The 16562-nt window shown below is 43.4% G+C and overlaps 1 protein-coding gene across 1 annotated transcript; it reads left to right on the plus strand.

The window, feature by feature from the left end:
- The first annotated feature begins 742 nt into the window (after nt 1–742).
- urm1 (ubiquitin related modifier 1) lies at nt 743–14878 on the plus strand. Its single transcript, XM_084160927.1, has 5 exons — nt 743–805; nt 7278–7348; nt 12553–12634; nt 13563–13611; nt 14005–14878. Exons 1-5 carry the CDS (start codon nt 771–773, stop codon nt 14071–14073), a joined length of 306 nt encoding a protein of 101 aa, XP_084017053.1. The 5' UTR covers nt 743–770; the 3' UTR covers nt 14074–14878.
- Nucleotides 14879–16562: the final 1684 nt, after the last annotated feature.

The raw sequence follows: 16562 nt of genomic DNA on the forward strand, positions 1-16562 counted from the left end.
CCGGGACAGTTCCACCGGCTACAAAAACCCAATTTAAATCTTGCCTGTATATAATTATAGGTCCCTAAAAGGATTGTGCGTGTTTAGCCCTAGAGGATGTCTTGTTCACTCCCCTGGACATCAGTCAGTCTGTGATCTCCTTTTCCCTGGACATCAGTCAGTCTGCGGTCTATGTTTCCCTTGTTTTCTGACCCGACAACCCCAGCATCCTCACCCATCCACCCAGCCTCTACTCCTGGACTTTCTCATTACCACATGAATGGCGCCTGGAAAAGGCCACTGCAGCCTTGGACGCTAATTTAAGGCAGGATATTTGCAATTCAGGCTCCCCCACCCATATCGGGACAGGACTGTCACCAATGACAGAGAGGACAGGGGGAGGGGGGTTGCGCCTTTGACACGGCACACACACACACACTCAAACACTACTTCAACCACCCATCTTTCTCAAAACATAACCTATGAGTTTTCCTATTTTGTTGCATATGGTGTTGTTATGAGACAGTTAGTCAGATATTTTTTTTTTACATTCATTCAACTAGAAGGCTATAAGAAATACCCCTAAACGAAAATACAAAGTAAAATAAATGTATTTCAGACTTACATCTTCAGTCATTTTCAATAGACAATGCTGGTATAGGCAACAATAAATGTAACATTAGAGGTGTAGCGTTTGGGATTGATTAAAAAAAAAATTTCAAAGAGGAGATCATTGGACAGCATCACTTCCGGCGCTGGTGCGTAAACTTCCTGCTTCCGACGACAACAATATGGCGGCACCCATAGCGATTCACCTGGAGTTTGGGTTGGTATAAAATACGTTTTTGTTGGTTGACACAGCCTTTGATCATTTTCAAACACATAGTTGACAAGACGTCGTCTGTTCTCATTCGTCGTCTTACTTTCAAAAGGCAGAAAATACATTGTTGCTTTTAAATATCGCAGGAGATAATGACTGTCGTGCAGTCGCAAACTAACGTGAACGCTAAACCAAAGCATTAGTTTAAGTTTAACAAACTAGTTAACGTTATCTAGCTAGCTAGGTTGCTGCGTTTAGGAATAGATTATAATTGATTACTAGCTATGTTCTGTTTTTTTAAATATATATTTTTACAATTAATATGCTTTCGCAACTCAGCAAGTAAAGATGTTGCTAGAGTGCAGGGTGTATGCCAACAGATTAGCTCTGGTACTCGCATACATCGGATTTTTATATTTGCCGCATGCGCGTGGAGCAGAGCTAGTCTGGCAGTAACAAAGTGCTCAAAAGTCGATAATTTCTTATTTTTGAGAAATGACACCCTGAGCAGACAGACAAGTTATCCAACACTCTAGCAACTGTGCAGTAATACGAAGAAAAACAAAGAAGCATTTGTGGACAGGTACCTCAAGGTTGTTGTCACAAGCAAGTGGATGTTTTGCCGTTTCAAGACTCAACTGAGGGCATCACTTCTCTGACTCTGTATGCAGCAATTGTCAAATCTAACTACAGTGTTGCATTCTGTAAAATAATATTGCTTTACAGTGTGTGGAACACTGCACTAAGAAAAGGCACACAGGATGTCTGTGATTGTAGCCTAAAAGCATTTATTCTGTCCTGACTGGCTGCCATGAGATGACAGCATTTGTCTGTTATATAGAGAGAGGGATGCATGCTCTAAGATGTTGTAGTAGATGAGAGAAGTAGTGTTTGAGACTGAGAGAACCGGTTGACCCCAGTGAATGAGTGTTCCAGTAGACATACAGGACCTTTGCTCAATTGTATAGGCTAAATGCATTTCTCTGTCATAGGCTATATAGGATAGGGATGAATGCTTTGAAATGTTGTAGTAGATGAGCGGACATAGTGTTTGCTTAATTACTAGGCGTGCTTCGCTCTCTTGCTCTCTCTTTGCATAGATAGACTGGGCTCTAGGCCAGCTCAGCACCAGAGCATCTGAATGACAACTCTGCATTCTCCAGGCGATGTGAGCTCTCTTTATATGGACCCGGCCTGCACCTGCAGCAGCCACACACAGTCTATCTTTGCTTCTATTTCTCTCTGATCTGTCCCCTTTCTATCTCTTGTGCTCACCCTATCTTTACACTTGACTCACTCTCTTGCTCTCTCAATTAAATTCAAAGGCTTTATTGGCATGGGAAACATATGTTTACGTTGTTTATTTCACTTGCTTTGGCAATTACATATTAACAGTTAACATTAAACACACAAGTTTCAAAAGAGAAAGACGTTTGAAATGTTGTTAACTAACTCTCTCCTCTCCCATGCAGGGAGAGAGGCGACTAATGTTTGTCTCATGCTAGCAGGCTAATCACTGATGGTCTGTTAACTAGGATGTGTTCACTATCTGCTCACTATGTGGGTTGATGGTAGGGCTGGGCGATATATCATATAAATGTTGTCATTTTTATGAGATTTGTTTCTGCCCGCGGCATTGTTAGCAGCATGTTAGCCACAAACTGTTATGTGTTAGCTGTCTAGTCTGTGTTTTATAAATGTGCAATGAGCATATAAATATGCATGTATATAAGGAATTAGTAACTCGTTCTTGTAGGCCACTTGATTTCAACGTCTAAACAAAGTGGACAGGCTAGCATTCTGTTCAAACAGTTGGAGACGGACAGTAGGGTGTGTTCATAGCAGTTAAACTGTTCTACCGTGTTAGCTTGACAATATATAAAAGTTGGCTAAATTTGAAATATAAAGATTAGCTGGCTCCTCACTAGCACGTGGGCTTATGCTTGAGATATTGTTTATGATACCTGTGTTAATTTTCTATAATACACTATTTTGATTAAATCATTAGTGGTTGTGGAATGCTTATATTTAGCTTAGGTATAATGTGCAACAAAGCTTATTTAGAGAACATAATTTTAGATATACACTGCTAGTCAAATGTTTGGACACACCTACTCATTCAAAGGTTTTTCTTTATTGTTACTATTTTTTACATTGTAGAATAATAGTGAAGACATCAAAACTATGAAATAACACATATGGAATCATGTAGTAACCAAAAAATTGTTAAACAAATCAAAATATATTTTATATTTGAGATTCTTCTAATAGCCACCCTTTGCCTTGATGACAGCTTTGCACACTCTTGACATTCTCTCAACCAGCTTCATCTGGAATGCTTTTCCAGCAGTCTTGAAGGAGTTCCCACATATGCTGAGCACTTGTTGGCTGCTTTTCCTTCACTCTGCGGTCCGACTCATCCCAAACCATCTCAATTGGGTTGAGGTCGGGGGATTGTGGAGGCCAGGTAATCTGATGCAGCACTCCATCACTCTCCTTCTTGGTCAAATACCCCTTACACAGCCTGGAGGTGTGTTGGTCATTGTCCTGTTGAAAAACAAATTATAGTCCCACTAAGCCCAAACCAGATGGGATGGCGTATCGCTGCAGAATGCTGTGGTAGCCATTCTGGTTAAGTGTGCCTTGAATTCTAAATAAATCACAGACAGTGTCACCAGCAAAGCACCCCCACACCATAACACCTCTTCCTCCATGCTTTACGGTGGGAAATACACATGCGGAGATCATCCGTTCACCCATGCTGCATCTCACAAAGACACGGCGGTTGGAACCAAAAATCTCCAATTTGGACTCCAGACCAAAGGACACATTTCCACCGGTCTAATGTTCATTGCCCAGGTTTCTTGGCCCAAGCAAGTCTCTTCTTATTGGTGTCCTTTAGCAGTGGTTTCTTTGCAGCAATTCGACCATGAAGGCCTGATTCACACAGTCTCCTCTGAACAGTTGATGTTGAGATGTGTCTGTTACTTGAACTCTGAAGTATTTATTTGGGCTGCAATTTCTGAGGCTGGTAACTCTAACAAACGTATCCTGTGCAGCAGCGGTAACTCTGGGTCTTCCATTCCTGTGACGGTCCTCATGAGAGCCAGTTTCATCATAGCGCTTGATGGTTTTTGCGACTGCACTTGTTCCGTATTGACTGACCTTCATGTCTTAAAGTAATGATGGACTGTCATTTCTCTTTGCTTATTTGAGCTGTTCTTGCCATAATACGGACTTGGTATTTTACCAAATAGGGCTGTCTTCTGTATACCCCCCTACCTTGTCACAACACAACTGATTGGCTCAAATGCATTAAGAAGGAAATAAATTCCACAAATTAACTTTTAAGAAGGCACACCTGTTAATTGAAATGCATTCCAGGTGACTACCTCATGAAGCTGGTTGAGAGAATGCCAAATGTGCAAAGCTGTCATCAAAGCAAAGGGTGGCTATTTGAAACAATCTCAAATATATCATCTATTTTGATTTGTTTAACACTTTTTTGGTTACTACATGATTCCATATGTGTTATTTCATAGTTTTGATGTCTTCACTATTATTCTACAATGTAGAAAATAGTAAAAAATACAATAAAAACCCTTGAATGAGTAGGTGTTCTAAAACTTTTGACGATAGTGTATATCGTGAATTTGTTTGAAAAAATCGAGATATGACTTTCAGGCCATATCGTCCAGCCCTAGATGATGGGCATCTGTAGAGAATGTAAATGCATGCATGGGCATCTGTTTAGTGTCATCTGCTGCTGCCCTGTGAGTCACCCAGAGTGAACCAGCTGCACCCAGCTGCAGGGGTCTGCTCTGGCCGGGCGCCTTGGTGTGGTGGACGGAGGTGGTTGGTGGACTCTTTTTTAGGCTAGCATTGGGACATGTCATATATAATGTGGTCCTCTGTAGCTCAGCTGGTAGAGCACGGCGCTTGTAACGCCAAGGTAGTGGGTTCGATCCCCGGGACCACCCATACACAAAAATGTATGCACGCATGACTGTAAGTCGCTTTGGATAAAAGCGTCTGCTAAATGGCATATTATTATTATTATTATTATTAGTGGGAGACTTGAGTTGGGCTTAATAAACTATAGCCTAGTATTTGTGTTCAATTGGTCCCTCAGGAATATTGACAGCTCTTCCACCTTCTCCTGGATTAGGGCCAATGTACAGTGCATTCAGAAAGTATTCAGACCCCTTCCCTTTTTCCACATTTTGTTACGTTACAGCCTTATTCTAAAAAAAATGCTCATCAATCTACACACAATACCTCATAATGACAAAGCAAACAGTTATTTAGACATTTTTGCACATTTATTACAACAACAAAAAACGGATACCTTATTTTTACCTAAGTGTTCAGACCCTTTGCTATAAGACTCGAAATTGAGCTTCTGTGAATCCTGTTTCCATTGATCATCCTTGAGATGTTTCTAGAACTTGATTGGAATCCACCTGTGGTAAATTCAATTGTTTGGACATTATTTGGAAAGGCACACACCTGTCTATATAAGGTTCCACAGTTGACAGTGCATGTCAGAGCAAAAACCAAGCCATGAGATCAAAGGAATTGTCTCTAGAGCTCAGAGACAGGATTATGTCGAGGCACAGATCTGGGGAAGGGTACCAAAAAATGTCTGCAGCATTGAAGGTCCCCAAGAACACAGTGGACTCCATCATTCTTAAATGGAAGAAGTTTGGAACCACCAAGACTCTTCCTAGAGCTGGCCACCCGGCCAAACGGAGCCATCGGGGGAGAAGGACCTTGGTCAGGGAGGTTACCAAGAACCCGATGGTCACTCTGACAGAGCTCCAGAGTTCCTCTGTGGAGATGGGAGAACCTTCCAGAAGGACAACCATCTCTGCAGCACTCCACCAATCAGGCCTTTATGGTAGAGTGGCCATAGAGTGGCCAGACGGAAGACACTCCTCAGTAAAAGGCACATGACAGTCCGCTTGGAGTTTGCCAAAAGGAACCTAAAGGACTCAGACCATGAGAAACAAGATTCTCTGTTCTGATGAAACCAAGATTGAACTCTTTGACCTGAATGCCAAGCATCATGTCTGGAGGAAACCTGGCACCATCCTTACGGTGAAGTATGGTGGTGGCAGCATCATGCTGTGGGGATGTTTTTCAGCGGCAGGGAGTGGGAGACTAGTCAGGATCAAGGGAAAGATGAACGGAGCAAAGTACAGAGAGATCCTTGATGAAAACCTGCTCCAGAGCACTCAGGACCTCAGACTGGGGACAGGACAACGACCCTAAGCTCACAGCCAAGACAATGCAGGAGTGGCTTCGGGACAAGTCTCTGTACAATCTTGAGTGGCCCAGCCAGAGCCCGGACTTGAACCCGATCTAACATCTCTGGAGAGACCTGAACATAGCTGTGCAGCGACGCTCCCCATCCAACCTTACAGAGCTTGAGAGGATCTGCAGAGAAGAATGGGAGAAACTCCCCAAATACAGGTATGCCAAGCTTGCAGTGTCATACCCAAGAAGACTAGAGGTTGTAATCACTGCCAAAGGTGCTTCAACAAAGTACTGAGTAAAGGGTCTGAATACTTATGTAAATATGATATTTCCGTTTTATTTTATTTTAAATTTGCTAAAATTTCTACAAACCAGTTTTTTCTTTGTCATTATGAGGTAATGATGAGGATATATTTTTTTTTTATGTTGAATTGTTTTAGAATAAGGCTGTAACATAACAAAATGTGGAAAAAGTCAAGGGGTCTGAATACTTTCCGGATGCACTGTATATAGCCTAGTCCCTCGCAAATAGATAGAAGTCTCTCAGGTGGTCCCCTCATAGCCCCTATCATTGAGTGGTGACTTTCAGTTGCCTCTCTCAGATGTCTCTCTCTGTCCTTGGTGAGGGAGGCCAGTGAGACCTGTTGTAATGGTCTGAAGGGGAGGCGCATAGCTGTGATGTGATATACATACACTCATGCTTTATTGAATGATCTCGGCTGGCGTCCGATGCCACACACTAGTTCACTGCAGGGGAGCCCCATCTCCCTATTCTTCAGTGTCTCACCTCTCCCCATCTCCCTATTCTTCAGTGTCTCACCTCTCCCCATCTCTCTCTTCTTCAGTGTCTCACCTCTCCCCATCTCTCTCTTCTTCAGTGTCTCACCTCTCCCCATCTCTCTCTTCTTCAGTGTCTCACCTCTCCCCATCTCCCCATTCTTCAGTGTCTCACCTCTCCCCATCTCTCTATTCTTCAGTGTCTCACCTCTCCCCATCTCTCTCTTCTTCATTATTCTTCAGTGTCTCTGGTCTCCACAGCCTTTTCGCCTTCCTCAGGGATTAACTCACCACCATGCCCTCTAATTCCAGATGATGGTAATCTGATACCACCCTGGCTGCACTTTTTATGTACCAATTCAATGTGACACTGCAAAGTTACTCTACCAACCTATGTAATAACTATGAACATCTATGTAATTAAATGCCCTTTACTTCCTAGGGGAGGGGCGGAGCTACTGTTTGGCGGTGTGAAGGAGCATCATGTGACCTTGCCCAACCAATCAGAACCCTGTAAGTACAACTTGTTTATCAACGTTTTTGTTCATCAATTGTCAATGTATATTTACTCTCATTTACTGTATATTTTTTAAGAGACATTACTTAAAGCCAAGGATAGACCCTGATTATGCAGTACAGACTGATTCTGCACAGTTCTGTTTTAAAACAGACCACTAACCGAATTCAGTTTAAATTCAGTTCTTAACGGTTTAGTGCCCTACACCCAGTGAGTGAAGGATGATGGAGATGTGGTATTTCTGCCCTCCTCTGATTGCCTCCCCTCCCCCTCTTAATAGATCCTAAGAAAATAGCCTTTCTCTTCCATGTCACTAAACAAAACAAAACTGTCACGTGCATAAATGACTTCATTAGTTCAATATATCTCCTCCCTTTCTCCTCTAACGCCGTCTAAAAGGGAGGAGGGGGTTGTGCATTAGCCACTCTTATGGCCACTACTCAGCGGGGGCTAATATGCAGAGACAAAACCCCAGCACAAATCATGCTGATCTCTCTTTCTCCTGCATCCATCTCTCTCTCTCCCACCACTGTTGTCCTTGCGTCTGCCCTCTCCCTTCTCTCCCCCTCCCTCCATCACTCTCTCTCTGACCTCTCTCAGCCCTCGTTCACATGGTGCCTGGACAGGTGTTGCGCTGGCCATGCTAGCCAGTAGCCTGCCTGCCTGTCTGGTTGCCTTGGCCCCTCAGTTCGGCCAACTCTCCCCCCACCTCCCCTCCTTCTCCATTGCAAATCAGTATAAAACAGCCCGCTCACCCCCCTCATCTCCCCTCTCTCATTCCAGTCTTTCCTCAGTAACAATGGCGTTGGAGCCCCCTCCTCCTTCCTTCCTTCCCTCTCCAGCACCACCAACATCTGTGAGCCACCCCGGGCCTCGACCCATTCTTCTCCTAACTGCGCCATTATTAGGCCTCATTCACTTGTAAATGCAGCCAGTGATACTGTTGATGGGTCTTCAATCCACAACGCAGAGTCAGGGAGGAAAGGAAAGGAGAGGTAGGGGTGGCTTTGGAGGAGAAGGAAGGGGGCCCAGGAAGGGGTATTTGGGGACAATTGTGACAAAGCTTCCAAGTCCTTTTTGTGTAAAATGATTTTGGGCGGTTGGCGGGATGGACGAGTAGCCCTGTTTCCTCTCCTGTCTATCCCTGTATCCCTGTGCTCTCCTGGTGGGAATAGGGAAGTGAAAGTAGGTAGAATGGAGGAATAGGTCTCCTAAAACTGCATAGCTCATCCCTAGAGGAGGAGGCCATCTGATGCCTACTGCAGTGGAACTGCAGCTCAACACACTCAACTGGTTTGACTCCTTTCCTCTTTAGTACAGCACCTCAGCGCCATCTCTGTGAATTACTCCTTTCCTCCTTAGTACAGCACCTCAGCGCCATCTCTGTGATTTACTCCTTTCCTCTTTAGTACAGCACCTCAGCGCCATCTCTGTGATTTACTCCTTTCCTCCTTAGTACAGCACCTCAGCGCCATCTCTGTGATTTCCTCCTTTCCTCCTTAGTACAGCACCTCAGCGCCATCTCTGTGATTTACTCCTTTCCTCTTTAGTACAGCACCTCAGCGCCATCTCTGTGATTTACTCCTTTCCTCCTTAGTACAGCACCTCAGCGCCATCTCTGTGATTTACTCCTTTCCTCTTTAGTACAGCACCTCAGCGCCATCTCTGTGATTTACTCCTTTCCTCCTTAGTACAGCACCTCAGCGCCATCTCTGTGATTTACTCCTTTCCTCCTTAGTACAGCACCTCAGTGCCATCTCTGTGATTTACTCCTTTCCTCTTTAGTACAGCACCTCAGCGCCATCTCTGTGATTTACTCCTTTCCTCTTTAGTACAGCACCTCAGCGCCATCTCTGTGATTTACTCCTTTCCTCCTTAGTACAGCACCTCAGCGCCATCTCTGTGATTTACTCCTTTCCTCTTTAGTACAGCACCTCAGCGCCATCTCTGTGATTTCCTCCTTTCCTCCTTAGTACAGCACCTCAGTCATCTCGGTCTAGATCTAGATAAGTCAGTGACATTGAAGTCATTCTATTCGCTCTGTAGTAAACATCAGCAGTGTATTCACTAGGAACGAAACCGAAGCAAACGGAACCAAACGAGGAGGGACCTGATCATTTGTAGGCTGATCATTTGTCAAATAGAAACTGTCGTTTTCGTTGCAAAACGTTTTGCTACGGTGAAAAATATGTTTTCTGTGTCCTCTTTTGTCACATGCTTTTTAGTACGTGTGGTGTGCGTCAAAACGTATTGTGTTTTTCTTGTGTTTTGTTTGTGTGAGTGTTTGTCAATATGTGTGTCTGTTAATGACTGACTGTGAGTGACCGTGGTGTAGTGTGTGAATGTACACTCCCCTGCTAGACCCCATAGTAGAGGGAACTGTGAGGGAGTGATAGGAGTGTTTGGGTTGTTCTAACCTCTACAAACAAAGGTTTGGTCTCCGTGGCAGTGGAGTTTCCAGGACAACCTCAACACAAAAGTTGACCAGAGCAGAGAATGTGAGCCTAGGATGACCTTGTTGATCTGCTGTCCGCTGGACCTCAGTGTGTGCGTGTAACCGTGTGTGTGTGTGTGAAAAAATCATTTTCTGAACCTCAGTATATCTCTTTAACCCCTGTGAGTGATTGATGACCCTGGCTCTGAATCCCCCCCGCCTAAGATCCCCCCCACCCCCCATTACACACACATCACAGAAAACGTCCCCTCAGACATCTCCAGCAAGATGGATGACTTTATTTCCTCCCACCCACAGATAACGACCATAACAACAATAGTAGCGTAAAGCACGGCGGGAGCGAGGTGAATTAAGAGGAAAGAAAACGAGAGGGAATGCTTTTAGTCCGCTGTTCAGACGCCCTCTCCCCTCCGACCCACACAGCGCTATCCCATAATGCACCTGCGCGGAGCCTGTGACGCACATTCCTCCTTTTCCTCCTCTCCATTGTTGTCCTCCGTCCTCCTCCTCCGCCCACCTGCACTCTCCTCTACAGCCTATGGATGGGCTGAAACACAAACAGGGTCGTATTCACTAGGCGCCAAACGACAGAAACTGGGCTGAATCGGGGAGGGACTACCTGAACTTGTCCAATAAGAAACTCTTGTTTTCCGTTGCATATCCTAATGAGTACGACCCAGGACAATGAAAGCAGACCGGAGTCCAGGAGAACCTTCATCTCTGCCCCCTCGGCCGCCCTGACCTCTAAGTCTCTCTGAAGGAAAATCGACAGTCAGGGCGGGAGGGGGGGATGCGATAGACTTCAGCGGTTTTTGCGAGAGAGGAGAGAGCGTATCTTGCTTCCACAAAGGCGAAATGATGAGAGCGGAGTGATTGGCTTCTGTTTTTAGAACTGTGCTGAGGTACAAGTCAATATTAATTGCCTTTGCTCTGCATCACTCTTCTTTATAGGTGCTGGGAAGAGGAGAGAGAGAGGGGGGTTCTGGGCAGGGAGGGAGGGAGGGAGGAAGGTAGGCTGATCATTACACTCGTGAAGAGGTCTGACAGCCATCCAATTAACCTGATACTGCCCCCTCCCGCCTCTGAGATGCACTAAAGCCCCACCAAACACTTCTCCAAAACCCTACAGTACCCCCAGGTACTAGGACTGTTCTGTAACGAGCAGAGAGCCTAGATGTTTTAGACAGGCTGGATTCCACAACTCCCAAGCGTAGTTTCAGCTTTATCGATGTCCACAGAATCACTGGTGTAGAGTAAGAGAGGTGTTAGCTCTGTGAAGAGCTTCCTCCCTCTCTTTCTGATGTGCCAGGGCTGTCTGTCTGTAGACCGGCCCCTAGGTTTATTTTACATGTCCTTTCTGTGACATGCCCTGTTCAGAGGTTATGGGTTTGAATAGCACATCAGTGGAGATGGCAATACTGAAATGATTATACGCTTTAGTGGGCATTGAGCACAGCCTCGTCACATTCTATCAAACGCCCTACCTTAGATATTATTTCCGCTGCAACGTAGACTTTTCTATTTTATATATCCCTTCACTTCTTTCTCCCCTTCTCTCTTTCCCTCCCTCCCTCTCACATCCATATCAGCACAGAGTGAACTGGTTGGATCCGGTGAGAGAGGCTGATGATGCTGTGTTAGGGATGGGAAGGCTGGTGTGTGTGTGTGTTTCTGTGATATGGGAAACTGCAGTCCCAGTTCTGCTCTCGTGTGCCATCGCGAGGCCTTGTGCTCCTGTACATCTGCAGACGGCCATGATCGTTTAAGAACACATACAGTTTTTTATAAGGAAACACACATTCCATTCACACGCATATTGATGGACAGTAATGAATGCTTAGGTTACAGTATATGGAATCGTATCATAAGGTGGGGAGAGGATATTATAATTGGCCTGTAACGTGTGTGTGTGTGTGTGTGTGTGTGTGTGTGTGTGTGTGTGTGTGTGTGTGTGTGTGTGTGTGTGTGTTTTGCTCTCGTAACCCGACGGTTCAGGATATGTTGCTCTCTGTAGCCTGACGGTTCAAGTAGCTCAAGCCATTGTTAATGCGAGGTCAATTTCCAAACAACAGCCTATTGTTCCAGAGGTCAGACTCATAGAAAATGTTTAACATCACTAACGTTCAAGTTCTTAAAAAAGACACGTGTTTTATTTTGAAATGCATATAGACGGACACAATAATGTGAATTCCTTATTTTGGGCTTTGCATTTTCTGTCAATCAATTCCTAATCTCCATTTAGGAGCGGTTTCCTGGACAGAGATTAAGCTATTATTTTTCTTTCAAAAGACAGAAAACAATTTCAATCAACTGAAAATATGTATTTAGTTATTAATCCAGGAATAGGCTTAACCTGAATCTGGGAAACCGGCCCGTTAGGTTTACGGGGACAGCACTGCATGCATATCATGCACACCTCCACTTAGGAAGTGGAGGATTATATATGTCAGGATGTTATCCATTTAAAAGCTCCTTTATATTTTAACCTCTTTGTTTGCCAAGATATCCTAATATAAAACCTAATGTCCCAGAGGTGAATGAGGGCGATGGCTGGCTTTGAGACGTCTGTCGCTCCATCCCCCTCAGCATCACACACACACACACATACAGTGATCTCTAGTGATCCCTGGTCCCTCTGTCGCGTCACATCGACCGGCTGGGATGGGGGGCTGGAACCATGCACCTTGAACTCTGACCTCTGACCCCTGTCTCTGCTTCTGTCTGTGTGCCTGTGTGCGTGTGTAGGGGACATGATGCAGCTGCTGGTATGGATCAGAGGGAACATGCTGAAGGAACGTCCCGAGCTCTTTGTCCAGGGAGATACTGTGTGAGTATTATACACACACACACACCGCCATTCATTTTTTAGTGATCAACTTTTTATTCTTGTTGGGGTGAAACAGTTACAAAAGGAGAGATGCAGACGAATGTTTATATTTGCCCAAGATGTGACCGAAAGACACAGCCATCATTAAAGAAGATGGATACTACTGGACAGAGTTGTGATTTGTGGATGCTCTCTCCTCCTCACCCATTCTAGGCTAAGAGCTAAGGGCTTTGACTTTTACTGTTCCTTTTTATAGGGGTCTATTGATAGGGGTAACTAGCTAATGAAGGGAGGATATGTGAGAGAGGGAGAAAATCTGTGCCACTACCTATAGACTCTATAGATTAGGTCCACTGTAGAGAGAGTGTGTCTGTCTACTCTTAGTCATTGTAGATCACACATTGCATTCCAAACCGGGATGCTTTGCTTTTAACCTGAAAACCGACATTTTTAACAGCTGCACCACATTAGTGGAGGCTGTTTGAATCTGTTTGTTTTGAGGTGTACTGGCTATGTCGGGAGGTTATGTATGTTATGCCGTATGGAAAGGGCGTTTTTGAAGGTAAAGCAGCCTATCAGAGCATCGCATGTAGCCCTGTGACTCTGTGACGTCAGAGCGCACCGACCGCGGTGGTGATGGAGGCAACTTCATACATACAGCAAGAGAAACAACATGCAGTTGTGGCGCACGTCGCTATGTCTTCAGATACCATAGTCAGATTTCAGCGGGTACGCAGTCCCCCAACACCCCCTCTACAACACATGATCACACACACCTGATCGGTCCCTCCTGCATCCTCCTGTGATGTGTAAAATGCATGCATGTGATTTCATTTTTCTTCATTGTGTAGAATTATCCTGAGACTAGATTGTCTTATTTGTGTGTCTGAGGTATTCCAATGCAATGCTTTTTCCTTCATTTTAATAGGAGGCCTGGGATCTTGGTACTTATCAATGATGCTGACTGGGAATTGATGGTGAGTGTTCTATTGGGTGTAAAAAAAAAAGAAAACACAAAAAGTTCCACACACATTGTTTATTTGCACAGTATATGGATTCTGTATCTGATTCTGCTACAGTGTACATCTAAAAACAATACCGGTCTTTTTTAACTAAATGCATTTTGGAAGAGCACCCTTTTGATACCATTTCTGTGTTTTTTCCAGAAGCAAATCCACACTCCCTTTTTTTCTATTTCCTCCCTGTATTTTATATTCACATCTTATAACCTACGTGTGTACGTCTGACTGTGTCTATATGCGTTTCTCTCTTTCCTTATTTAAACGTATGTATTTGTATATTTTAAATATCCATAGCATGCATCTGTGTCACATATACACACACACGTTTCTATATCTCTCTCTCTGAAGGGTGAGTTGGAGTACAAGCTGCAGGACAAGGACAACGTAGTATTCATCTCTACTCTCCATGGAGGTTAGAATACACTGGGTGTAGATGTCCACACACAATCCCCCTCACTTTCTCCTAGTCCTATTGTTCCAAAACAAAACTTGCTGGACTCTTGGAACTCTCAGCTCCAACCAACCAACCACTGAAAGAACACTGGGATGCTAGGATTTTTTAGTTCTCCAAGACCTCCGCCTGTATTCATTTCTGATCTAGGATCAGTTTTTCCTTTTAGATCATAATTAATACAATTATAAGGACAGGGTGGACCTGATCCTAGATCAGCACTCAGACTTGTTTTTTTTTAATATGGGTGCTGGTCCTCCAGAATGATGTTTTGTGGAGTGAGGAGAAGATTTCATCTACGGAGAGGGACTCTATGGTGATGGTGTGGGTATTTTCAGGGCCACAGTCAAATGAATATTCTGCTACAGTTCTGTCTCCATTCAAATGGATTCAGAAGATGCAGTAGGACTTGAGCTGATACCTTTTTGCCTTGAACTCTGCATGTGATTGGTCAAGAATGTTAATCATTTACCACCATTTGTACTTTTTTTATTCACCAACAAATTGCTGCTTCAATCCTTCAATTTATGTTTTGATGTTTTGAGACAAAATGGAAATTGAGACAATCTGTCAAAAACGATTAATTTAGCTTGCTGCAATGATGTAAAGATGTAACCATAAACAAATGTATTTAATTGAATTGATAGATCAGATTCAAAAAAATAAAAGGATTGCATACTTTAACTCATTTAATACATAACAAATTGTCTAACGTTCCCTTTCAACAACATCTTTCTGTTTGCTGCAGTACAGAATAAAAGGCTACTTGGATGACAGGTCACAATTTGCTATGCCTCACTCTACATATCTAAGCATACACAACCTGTTTACGTTGTTGTTTGTTGTCTGTCCTTACCCATTCCCCTATAGTTACACGCATTTGAATGATTTGCTTGAAATTGTATTATTATGGTATGGCTATGGCATAATGTTTTATTATAACGGTACATTATAGGCCAATAATAAGCATTTAAAAGTGTTATATCGTGATTAAAACGGATCAATTTAAATGAGGTATCGGATTGGAGATATGGGCTGATTACAGCGGGATTTAAGGACTATTTCTCCTCAGAGCCTTCACGTAGAATATTCATAAAATCAACCTGAAAGAAAGACCACGGCGGTTGTAGACTCGATTTGCAACGGGAAACCATCTGATAATAGTAGCTATAATGCCAATGCAAATTAGCTTTGCGAGAGGGAGAAATGTGGTGTGGCAGTCAGTGCTTGAAGGTTGAGCTACAAATTTGAGTGCGTGTGTGTGGCGCGAGGGGAAGCCTTTTTTGAGGGGGAGAAAGGGCTGAGAAAAGAACACACGGTGCACCCCGCGGCGTGACCTGTCGAGAGGCCATGAGTCGGTTGGGCTCCACAAAACACTGGATAATTATCAAAGACTCAAAGCCAGCAAAAAAACCTGCTTGTTTTAGCACGTTTTTCTGCGTGTATTTATCCAGGTGATTTGTAGAATAGCATCCCATTTTAATTGCGTTTTAATCCAAACCTTTTTAATGGAATCTCATGGAATCATAAACGAGTGGGGGAAATAGACTAGGGCCCTAAAGAAAATAACCAAATACATTTGAAGATTGCATTGGTTGTTCTAATTAAATAATGATTAATTGTATGACAATTTTTTTTAAAATCAGTTAATTGCGTTATAGCCTATTTATGGATGGATTCTTCTAAATGTAAGACGAAAAGTGTCTTTTTGGAATCCTTCCATAAGCCTGGCCTATGTGTGAGCTGATTTTTTATATTTAAATTACTTTATCTCCATAAACGAGATTTTCACACCTTTGCATTTATGCAGCGTTTCCCCAAACTCGGGGTGAACGTTTTGGTTTTTGCCCAAGCACTACACAGCTGATTCAAATAATCAACTAATTATCAAGCTTTGATAATTTGAATCAGTTGTGTGTAGTGTTAGGGTGAAAACCAAAACGTGCGCCCCTTGGGGTCCCAAGGACCGAGTTTGGAAAACGCTGCATTTATGTAAGTTGAATAGCGTTATGTTTAGAAATATAAATCAATTTTATTGTAGTGTTCATAACTATTAATAGGACCTTTGTTATAGCATTTAGACCTATACGTTTTCATGATGCCCCCCCATTGTCCCTACGCTTATTGGCAAAATAAAAAACAGCATTTCTTTTTTTCAGTTGTTACCTCCTTGCATCGTTTTTAGTTGACAACCAAATAGCACTCCCAAACCAACCATAATAGCAGGTGGATGTTGGGGCCTTAATTTACATCCATGCACGTTCGGTCTGTAGGGGGTCGGGGGTGATGTGAAAAGATGTCCTGCACCCTGCATCTATAAAGGGGGGTTACGTTTGACCAAATTTTTTTGCCTCTCCTATGTCATATGTTTAGAAGACGACAACCAATTCTACCACATTACTCAAGTCTTTGGCTAAGATTATATAATATAGGCTATTATAAATATAAGCGTATT

This window comes from Coregonus lavaretus, assembly GCF_964263955.1.
Source record: "Coregonus lavaretus genome assembly, chromosome: 4".
NCBI lineage: Eukaryota > Metazoa > Chordata > Actinopteri > Salmoniformes > Salmonidae > Coregonus > Coregonus lavaretus.

Excerpts from the sequence above, each read along its gene's own strand:
- urm1 (XM_084160927.1), top strand. The coding sequence starts at position 771 with ATGGCGGCACCCATAGCGATTCACCTGGAGTTTGG. Across the intron at positions 806-7,277 it reads GCGATTCACCTGGAGTTTGG|GGGAGGGGCGGAGCTACTGT; the intron begins GTTGGTATAAAA and ends TTTACTTCCTAG. Across the intron at positions 7,349-12,552 it reads GCCCAACCAATCAGAACCCT|GGGACATGATGCAGCTGCTG; the intron begins GTAAGTACAACT and ends GTGCGTGTGTAG.